General features: G+C 39.3%; 1 protein-coding gene across 1 annotated transcript in view; it reads left to right on the top strand.

Moving 5' to 3' along the window:
* LOC143025819 (uncharacterized) overlaps positions 1-5,327 on the top strand; it is a 6,974-nt gene extending 1,647 nt beyond the window's left edge. Inside the window, exons 2-3 of the mRNA XM_076185831.1 lie at positions 4,251-5,039; positions 5,244-5,327. Of these exons, the coding sequence (XP_076041946.1) occupies positions 4,251-5,039; positions 5,244-5,327 (873 nt within the window). The remainder of the gene's footprint in view (positions 1-4,250; positions 5,040-5,243) is intronic.
* Positions 5,328-11,496: the final 6,169 nt, after the last annotated feature.

Here is an 11,496-nt window from a genome sequence, read left to right as displayed (position 1 = left end):
TCATTCGATAAACAATGCTCCCTATCCCAAAATACAAAACTAGGTGTTTCCTCCAAACTGATCGAAAAAACGCTGCGCTCCAAAGCTCATTCTAGACGTCCGTTCCAGCCTGTGGTTCGTTCGTGTGAGTATTTACCGAGTTGTATTTTACGGGAAGGGGAGCTATGCTCGTGAGGTGTATTTGCCTAGTTGTATTTTACGGGAAGGGGAGCTATGCTCGTGGTGTCCCGTCTCCATATCTCGTTTTATCTAGACTGTTTTCTAAATTCGTGTATTGTTTTTGCACACACCACATTCTCATCTAACCTGTTCCAAACGTCTATTATCCTATGGGTAAAGCTGTTCTTTTTCAGGTCTGTTCTATAATTGCCTTTCTTGATTTTCTTTCCATGTCCTCTTGTATTTCTACTATTCCATTTTATTAGATCCTCTCTATCAATAATTTCCATGCCTTTCATGATTCTATATTAAATAGTTATCAAGTCTCCTCTCTCTCTTCTTTGCTCCAATGTCTGTAGCTCAAGTTTTGCCAGTCTCTCATGTGATAGTTCTGAGAGCGTTGGTGCCAATTTCGTAATTGCTCTTTGTATTCTTTCAAATTTTCTTATATTTGGTAACTCGCTGCATACTCCAATTTTGGTCTTATCAAAGTGATTAGTATTTTCTTCACCATTTCTTCGTCCAGGTATGTAAATGCCGCTTTCATTGTTCTTATTAAATTATAAGTTTCTCATTTTTTTTTTTTTTTCTCAGGAGACATATTATTCATGATAATGACTCCTAGGTCCTTCTCTTTTTCCACTTCTTTTAATTTCTTCCTCTCCCAATGTATGTGATCCCATTGTTGTTGTTTTTTCTTCCTCCAAATTCCATTATGCTACACTTCTTAATATTGAATTCCATCTGCCACTTCCTACTCCATTCCCATGTGTGGAACCTTATCAAAAGTTTTTTTCAGGTCTAGAAATGTACAATCGGCCCATCCATCTCTTTCCTTTATTACATCTATCAGCCCTGAATAGAAACACATCAAGTTTGTGACACATGATCGTCCTTGTCTAAATCCAAATTGCCTTGGATTCAGTACGTTGTTTTTTTTCCAAATTCTTTTTTCATCTAATTTTGATCATTCTTTCACAAATTTTAGCTACGGTACTTGTAAGAGAGACCGGTCTATAGTTAGTAGGGTCTTCCTTGTTTCCCCCCTTATTTACTGGTACTATATTTGCTCTTTTCCAATCTTCTGGAATTTTTCCTTCCTTCAATGAACTGCTTATTAGACTATGTATTTTGTCTGTTAATTCGTTCCTGCATTCTTCCAAAATCCAGTTTGCCATTTCATCTGGTCCATGCGATTTTCTGACATCGAGATTACTCAAGCGATTCATTATTTCTTTGTTACTTCTATCTCTTTCATAAGGAGGACTTTCTCCTCCCACTCGGCATCTCTAAGTTGTATGTTCTCCCTCGTAAACACTGATTTAAAATGCTTGTTCATAATTTCTGCCACTTCTACTTCCTCTGTGTATTCTATTCCTCATGTCATAGTACCACCAATTCTTGTTTGTTTTTCAGTTTGTTGTTTACAAATCTATAAAATAGTTTCGGTTGATCTTTACATTTTTCTATGACATCCTTTTCGTATTTTCTCTTTTCTTCTCTGCGTACTAATACATTTTGATTTCTATAACTAGTATATATTTTTCATTTTTCAAGTCTTTTGTCTTTCTTCCATTTTATCCAAGCTTTATCCCTTTTTTCTTTTAATTGCCTACATCTCTTGTTGTACCGACATCTAACATATAATTTTTCTTGTTTTTGTCTTGGAACATACTTTTCCACTCCTTCTTTGTAAATTTTTGTCAAAATATTCCATTTCTACTGTTGTTTCCTCCTTGTGTTTCCTTTCCCAGTCGGCTTTTTGGAAAAATTCTCTTATTTTATCAAAATTTGTTTTTCTATACATCAATCTTCCCTTTCTTTAGTGTTCGTTTGTTTTCCATGTATTTTTCCTCATTTAGTTCCAGTTCAACCAATATGTGGTCACTTAATTATTGGTGTCTTATATTCAAACTTGTCCACTATTTCAATTTCTGATGTGATTATTAGGTCCAGTCTCGATGGTTCTTCCTCATTTCTGTACCTAGTATCCTCTTGTATCCATTGCGTCATTGTATGTTCTATAATCATATCAAATAGTACATTTCCCCATAGGTCGTCTCCACCCTTCACTGTCATCTCTTCCCAGTAAATTTCTTTACAATTTAAGTCACCCATTGTAACTATTCTTCCTCTATCTTCCATTATCTTATTTAATGTTATCCTTGCGTCTTCTAACATATTTTTGTGTTCTCTCTCTTCCCACGAAACCATTTTGGAGGCACATAATTTACCACAAACTTCCTGCTCTTCTTGTCCCTGTCCTCTATTTCCATCATAATCATCTCCACTCTATTCTTTCCATATGTAACATTCCTCACATTTATATCCTTCTTAGGAACTTAACCCCACCCCCTTGTTTTACTTCTCTGCTTCTAATCCAATAATTATATGCACCATGTCCTACACTGTTGGGTGGTAATGGACCTTTCAATTTTGTCTCTACAATTCCCATTATGTCCGTTTTTCCTTCAGGTAATCATTCAATTCATTCAAGCCTGTTATTAAGCCATCTATATTTGTGAGACACTTTTAATATTCTGTTACCTCCATCCTGTTTTCTGTTTCCCTTCCATTTTTCTCTACTATGAACCATTTCCTCACTTTCATATCCACTACTCTCCAATAGAATTTCTCTTTGTCTGACTTTGTTTTGTCCTCGTTTTTTTTTCCTTAGCTTCTATTCTTTTTGTTTTCTCAACCTCTCCTCTTTATTCATCTCTTTTTATCCATACCTATTTATACTGATCACTCTTTACTAGTTTCCCTGTTTTTGATAAGATATTCTCTGCTGTCGTTCGTGACCTGAATTTAACCTTAATTGGTCTGGTCTTGTCTATATTGTATTTCCTTAGCATATATATTTCTTCAAATTCTTTCCCTATTTCTTGTTCATCTTGAACTACTTTTAATACCTTGTTTACTCTTTCCTTCTCCTTTACTCTTGTAGTCCTATTTGGACTTCCATTCCTAATATAATTATACATTTCTTTTTATCTGCTGTCTTACTATATTCTCCTTTTCTTTCATCACTTTAATAAATGTGTCCTTAGTTTGTTCTTTCATCTGTTGTTTCACTATATCTCTAAATTCAATTTTGTTATTCTCTTGGACTTTTTCCAACCACTTACCTCTTTTGCTATGGACTCTTTATTATTCCTCTTTAATTCCTCATTCTCATCCTTTACGTCTCTTAACTGTCTTTTTAATTCTTCTATTTCTTTAGTTAGGTTTTGATTCTCCTTTTTTAGTTCTTCCAGTTTATTAACTCTTTGTGTAGTGTTAGTTGGTTAAACCTAACCTCCCCTGCTTCCTTCATTTCTTTTAGTTTCTCCTCTAGACTTACTTGTCGGGGGAGGTTGTCATCTCCTCCCTCATTAAATCCATAGTAGTAATTATTTCCTCTTTCCATTGAGCTGCTATTTTCTATATTTCTACTTTTAATACCTCTGCTCACCTGTTCGACCTCGTCTGTGTCACCTTCACACATTTTGTTGACATCCCTTCTGATGTCTGGGGCCCGTTCGTCCCCTTCCTCATTTTCTTCCATTTTCCTCAATAATGTCTCCCCTTCTCCTTTTTTTTCACCTGCCCACCACACCACGAGCTTTCCCCTTCCCTAATACAATACAGGTACTCCCTCATTGCTGAAATCCACAAAAATTGCGTTTTTTTTCTGGAGTTCCAATCTTCGCTCTCAATCCAATGTGTGTTTGTGTGTGTGTATGTTCACCATGGTCTTGGATCACATGTTGGACTCGTGATCAACAGTTGTTAATCTCCCAGATGAGAGCTCAGAGCTCATATGACCAATCTATGGGCAATACTCTGATCTTACACGCACACACACCCCCAACTCCCGGCCCACGAGAGTTGGAGTAACAACCCGCAGCACAGCAATACTTAAATTATTTCAACCCTGGGTGGCATTCAAACCCAGACTGTCATAGTGGCAGGTGGGAACTTTAACCACTGCACCACAAGGTTGTGTGCATGTGTGTGTGTGTCCTATCTTATAACATCATAGAAAGCTATATGATATCATTTCCCCAGAATTTCTATGACAATAACATATTCCATTTTCTTTTCAGAAAATTTTTCTAAACTCACTCCCTCTTCTCATGAGAAGTCTCGCTGTTATCACAAACCCTGGTGCTGGAAGCAGTACTTGGGAGCCTATCAAAATCCAGTGCTCTCCTTCAACTCTTGAGGACAAAGTCTCCACAACGAATGCAGACTACCGAAAAGCCTTGAATCAATCATCCCAACCTAGTTACTTTTCCTTGGATCCCCATTGGACAATGTTGACATCTTCCCAGAGCCAACCTGTCACCAGAAAATATGAAAACCAGACTCCTGTTTCCCCCAAAACAAATATTCATTTTATGTCTAATGCCAGACCAGCCCAGATCACTATTAATGGCTATCAGCCAGTCACTCAGGCTGTTCCTCTTTTCCAGACTAAAATGTATGAACACACATCCAAGGTCACTAGCACTTTACTACCCCAGGAAAACCATGATCAACCAACACCTACAGCAACATTATCGACTTTTCACATCACTCCAGCTGTCTATATCACTTCCACTGTCATTCTAGATAGTCTATCAGGTGTACACATACCCAAAGCATCCCCTCCTCTTCTGATATATGCCATTCCTTCATCTTCAAGCAGCTCTGATCGAAGAAATGAGATATCTAAGAGCTTATCATCCCAATCAAGGAAGGCAGGCAATGGCATATCTCGAAACCAGAAGATCAACCAGCAGAAGCCAACTAAAGTTCCAGTAAGGCAACCTGAAAAAGATGTTGGGGAGTGGAAGGGGGGGCGGATGATCAAGCAAGGAGGAAAAGGTAGGCATTCCATGGAATCCCATATGGTACGTGGATAATCAAGATGTTAGAATTTCAATGGCCTTATAGCTACAATAAGGTCATCATGATTAATCCCATTGCACTCATTCTGCACTCTATATATATTCCTCTAGCCAACACCAGATGACTTTATTCTAGTCAATGCCAGATGAGTCTATACTAGAGAGTAACACACTAACACTACACAATTTCATTTTGACTAACATCAGACAATTTTTGGGGGCAAATGGGAGGGAATTTCAGCTGCAACTGGTTTAACATATTCACAAGGGAGAGGTTGTGGATATGAGTGAATTAAACATTTGTCTCAAGGTTTGATAAGCTTGCATTCAATACTGTCAGTCAGACTAGATTTGTGCAGATCAGATGGTTCATCCCTGCCCTCCTCAGGATCTTTCCCCAGAGCAATCTTGAATTGATGAACCAATTCAAGCTGCCTGAGGAGGTTGCAGCCCCAGATTGGAATTGGGTAGTTCCCCTCATGAAATGAGGCATGCACTGTATAAAACAAATAGTCAACATTCTTTGCATTTGATATAATGTTGTAAACATCCCATGCATGCACACACACACTTGGTTGCCAGTCACTGTTGTGGAAAGATGTCTTCATTCCTGAGGTTTGAGTCATTTATCCCTAATTTTGCTGATATATTTGTGATGGCATGTGCATGTACAGTATGTACATGTGCATGTGTATACATCAGCTTCTATATAGACATTTAAACATATTCAAATGTTATATGCAAATATTCATGTTATTAACATTTATGAAGACACTAAGTTAGCCCTCATTATTAGTTGTTGACCTTCTCCACTGTTCATAGGTGCTGATGCCATTCAACTTCTCTTATGCAATTGAACATGAGGACACCAAATATGACCACACTGAGCTGTCTGATGGGAAGAAGGTGAGAGGTCAGTACCGAGTTGTCCTCCCAGATGGGCAAATGAAAATTGTCTCATATACCTCAGATGCCAGCAGTGGTTTCAGGGCTCAAGTGGAATACATCAAGGAACCTTCCTACATGAAGGAAGAAAGTAAGGAGGAGGAGGAGGACACCAGGCCACCCAAGCCTTCACAAACCACTTCTACTTCTTTGCACTCAACATATACTGTTCCTACCTCCTCTTCATAAGATAAAGGAAGCAAAGAGGAGAGCAGATGCGAAGTGGGGTAAGAGTATGACAGAAAATTTTGAAAGCAATAAAAAGATGTTTTGGAGGGAAATTAAAAGAGAAAGAGGAGGCGAATCAAGTGGAGAAGAAAAGGCAAAAGGTGCAGATGGAGAGATGATAATGGAAGAGAAGGCAGTGAGAGGAAAGTGGGCAGAGTATTTTAGGGAGCTGCTAAATGTGAAGGAGGATAGGGAGGGAAAGGTAGTTGTAGTGGGAAGCGCTAAGAAAATGAGAGTGATGAGTGAAGAAATTGGAGGAGAAATAGGGAAGGATGAAGTGAAAGCAGCTGTTAAGATGATGAGAGCAGGTAAGGCACCTGGGTTGGATGGATGCCATGCAGAATGTCTGAAGAAAGGAGGTACAGTTATGGTTGACTGGCTGGTGAAGTTATTTAATGTTTGTTTAAGAGAGGGTAGAGTGCCAGAAGACTGGAGGTGCCTGTATACTTCCGCTTTACAAGGGAAAGGGGGACAAGTGTGAGTGTAGTAGTGTCAGAGGGATCAGCTTGTTGAGTGTAGTTGGGAAGGCTTATGGGAGGGTCTTGATTGAAAGGATTAGGAGAGGAACAGAGGGAGTAATTGGTGAGGAACAGAGTGGGTTTAGGACAGGTAGAGGTTGTGTAGATCAGATTTTTGTGGTAAGACAGATATGTGAGAAAGCTATAGGAAAGGGGAAGGATGTTTTTTGGGCTTTTATGGATCTGGAAAAGGCTTACAACAGGGTAGACAGGAAGTCACTGTGGGAGGTACTGCAGATATATGGGATAGGAGGAAAGCTGTTAAGAGCCGTCAAGAGTTTTTACGAGAGTAGTAGAGCTTGTGTTAGAATTAGAAATGGAGAGAGTGAATGGTTTGAGGTAAAGGTGGAACTTCGTCAGGGATGCGTTATGTCGCCCTGGCTGTTCAATCTTTACATGGATGGGGTGGTGCGAGAGGTGAATGCAAGGGTAGTGGGTCAGGGGTTGGAGATGATTAAAGAAAATGGAGAAAAGTGGGAGGTGAGCCAGCTGTTGTTTGCTGACGACACTGCACTTGTAGCAGGATCAGAGGAGGGATTGAGGAAGTTGGTGACAGAGTTTGAGAAGGTGTGTGAAAGAAGGAAGGTGAAGATAAATGTGGGCAAAAGTAAGGTGATGAGATGTACAAGGGGAGAGAATGACAGCAGACTGGAAGTGAGCATTAAGGGTGATAGACTGGTGGAAGTGGATAGTTTTAGATACTTGGGTGCAAATGTGGAAGGAAAGGGAGGAGTTGGGGTGGAGGTACAATGTAGATTGAGAGAAGCGAGTAAATGCCTTGGTGGATTAAAAAGTGTAATGAAAAATAGACATCTGGGAATGGATGCTAAGAGGAGGTTATATGAAGGAGTGATTGTGCCAACAGCACAGTGTGGGGCAGAAACATGGAACATGAGAGAAGAAGAGAGAAGGAGTTTGAATGTGTTTGAGATGAAATGTCTGAGAAGTATGATAGGAGTTACTAGGCTAGATAGAATGAGAAATGAGAAGGTGAGGAGGAGAACAGGGGTGGAAAGGGAGCTGGGAGATACATACATACATATACCAAGGCTTTTTCCCCCTTACAAGGGGGGTAGCCAAAAAGAAAAAGGCACAAAATCACTCCCACCCATTCCATCCCTGAATACACTCCACACCCCTCCACCCTCCCTCTTATCTTAGCATCTCCTGAATGACGGGTCATCCCTGCACCTTGTCCACTGCCCTGGGTCAGAAGCAGTGTCGCAAGACACAGCACATCCACAGCAAGGCCGCTTCATTAAATCGGCGACCCCCCTCTCCGTCCCCCCATTGCATAAAATGAGAGGACGGGGAGAAATCCCTTCGGGCTGCGTCAAAATTTGCTCACACATACTACCTCACCCCCCATCCACCCGCCCATTCCACCTCATGCAATCACATCATCATCCATATACAACCATTCTCCATTCACCCCTGTCTTCTGTCCTCTCCCGTCCTTCCTCAACAGACATTCCCCTCTTTCCCAAAGCCCCCTTCACCCCATCCATCCACCTCATCCTAGGACGTCCCCTCATGTTCACTCCCTCCACATCTGCCTTCCACACCTCTTTTACTAGTCTTTCTTCACTCATTCTTTCCATGTGTCCCAACCATCCTAATATTCTTTCATCAACCCTATCTCCCAGCTCCTTTTCCACCTGTTCTCCTCCTCATTTCTCACTCTATCTAGCCTACTTCTCAGACACCTCATCTCAAACACATTCAAACTCCTTCTCTCTTCTTCTCTTATGTTCCATGTTTCTGCCCCATACAGTGCTGTTGGCACAATCACTCCTTCATACAGTCTCCTCTTAGCATCCATTCCCAAATGTCTATTCCTCATTACACTCTTTAATCCACCAAGGCATTTACTCGCTTCTCTCAATCTACATTCTACCTCCACTTTCACTCCACCTTTCCCTGCCACATTTGCACCCAAGTATCTAAAACTATCCACTTCCTCCAGTTGCTCTCCTTTAATGCTCACTTCCAGTCTACTGCCACTTTCACCCCTTGTACATCTCATCACCTTACTTTTACCCACATTTATCTTTAGCTTTCTTCTATCACATACTCTCCCAAGATAGGGTTGATAAAAGAGTATTGGGATGGTTTGGACACATGGAAAGAATGAGTGAAGACAGATTAGTAAAAGAAGTGTGGAAGGCAGAGGTGGAAGGAGTGAATATGAGGGGGCATCCTAGGATGAGATGGATGGATGGGGTGAAAGGGGCATTACAAAAGAGAGGAATGTCTGTGGAGGAAGGACGGGAGAGGACAGAAGATAGGGGTGAATGGAGAGGGGTTGTGTATAGATGATGCTGTGATGCATGAGGGGGAGTGGGTGGGGGATGCGGGGTGAGTAAGTATGTATGAAAAAAAAATTGATGCAGCCCAAAGGGATTTCTCCCCGTATTCTCCTTTTCTGCATGGGGGACGGAGAAGCGGCCTTGCTGTGGATGTGCTGTGTCTTGCGACACTGTTTCTGACCCAGGGCAATGGACAGGATGCAGGGATGACCCATCATCCAGGAGGTGCCAAGATAAGAGGGAGGGAGGAGGGTGGAGTGGAGTGGAATATATAGGAAATGGATTGGGTGGGAGTGGTTTCTATGCCTTTTTCTTTTTGGCTACCCCTCCATGTAGGGGGAAAAAGCCTTTGGTATATGTATGTATGTACCTCCTCTTCACCACACCTGGTCACTACTTCATTTGCCTCATCATACACTGCCTCTCCACTGTCCTCAAATACTTCCTCATTCCCACCACCTACATTAAGTATTACTGGTTTTTCTTTACATTCATCATATACTGGCCCTTTGTTACAGTTTTTGCCATACACTTCATCTTCTTCATCTTTGTGATATGTTGTCAATGCTGGTTTATCACAGACTGCCCTATTCTCTCACCTCACCTCCTCTGTTGGAACCCCAATTTCACCTCAGCTAACAGCCACAAATGTTCCTCCTCCCATGTTGACAGCTTACAGTGACATAATATAGGTATATTTTCCAGCACTTGAAATTACTTCCCATAAATGTAATAACTATATTGGAAGTTCCCTTTCATAATTCCCTTCTACTTCTCCACAAACTTGCAAAGAAGGTTACACATATTTACCTAATTGTATTTTCATAACTGTGATACTGTACAGGGGTTGTAGCTGTGTTCACAGGGTCCCATCTCTGTATCTCTATTTCTCAAACCTTATTTTAAATTTATCACTGTCCACCCAAATTATTTAGTCTAATTTGTCCCATACATTGACATATTCATGTAAAAAACTGTGCTTCCTAAGATCCTTTAAACAGCCTGCTATGCAGATAAGATTCTATTTTTCTTATCATGTTCTCATTAATATAACGAAATGTCATTTCTATGTTCATGATCAGCTCGTATGTTTCTCCCATTACTGTTTATATTATTTTCCAGTGTCAGATCATTCCTAATTACAGTTTCCAAATCCTTTTGTGATTATTTCATTTCCCACTTTAAAACTCCACGATAGCATCTTTGTGTTTTGGCCCATTTTCAATAATTTGTATTTTTCTACATTGGATTTCATCTTCTACCTTGGCTTAATTCATAAACTTTATACAAGTCTTCTTAAAGTATGTTCCTTTGTGTAGCACACACACAAGAGCAACACAAATCATCTTATTAAAGTCAAAATGGCATAAGAATAACCTAAATTATTAATCAATCTTCTTTTTCAGCATTAATAATATTTTCTTTCAGTTATGCTCCTACTATTGCACATTCATCCAAGTAACTACCAATAAGTTTTAACAATTTTCATCATAAAGAAGGACATAAAGAGAATATTTCTTCACCAAATATTTATATGAAACAAAAAAGCAGACCACATATGTTGCAATGGCTATGTAGGGTTGAAAACAATGTATACATAGTGACGGAATCATCTCTGTATCAATATCACCAGTGTTCTGACAAACATTATATATTCTATTTTACATAACAGTAAAATGAACCTCTAGCTGTATTTTAATATTACTAAGGAAATACATTCTCAACATTATAATTTGTGCTTCATTTGACCATAAACATGTTATGGCTGGCAATGTTTACCCTTACGTCCTATATCTGCAATGACAACATTCTTACGTGCAAGATCTCCTGAGAAAGAAGTCTGTGTTTAAACTGGAGTGAACATATGAACAAAAAACAATCCTTCCCAACACCAACTACAGTTACTTTGGCCTCACATTTTATCTGTGTCAAAAGTAAGTCCATTAAATGCTAATGATATAAGACAAAAATTATATGATATTACAACAGACTCACTGCAAAAATAATTGAAGAAATATAGTTGGAGTTATGAATACAAACTTTAATACATCAAACAAACTCCCTGAAATATAAAATAAACAACCAAAAACAGGTTAATATAAATATATACTGGATACTATTATCCAGTATAAAAAACTATAAAAAACAGAATATACATTCACTTGTACTAGATTAATATATATGCATTTGTATCACTGAATGGCAGCCAATACAACATGCAAACTGTTGCAGCTACAAAAAGAACTGAGACTATAAAACTCAATACAACCATTCTCTGTCAAGTTTTTATTGAACGAAAAAAGAAAAAGAAAAACTAAATCAGTCATGAGATCATTGATATAATTAAAAAATCTAAGAATTTGAGATCAGAAGTTTTTATTTCTTTAGCACTTGTATTCTTGGTAACATTTTCTGATATTCATTAACACGGAAATGGAAAAAGATCTGGTTGTGACAGCT

Source organism: Oratosquilla oratoria, chromosome 5 (genome assembly GCF_046742065.1).
Source record: "Oratosquilla oratoria isolate Oo_2021 chromosome 5, ASM4674206v1, whole genome shotgun sequence".
Taxonomy (NCBI): domain Eukaryota; kingdom Metazoa; phylum Arthropoda; class Malacostraca; order Stomatopoda; family Squillidae; genus Oratosquilla; species Oratosquilla oratoria.
The sequence above is the reverse complement of the archived record's forward strand: the minus strand, read 5'-3'. Positions and strand labels throughout refer to the sequence as shown.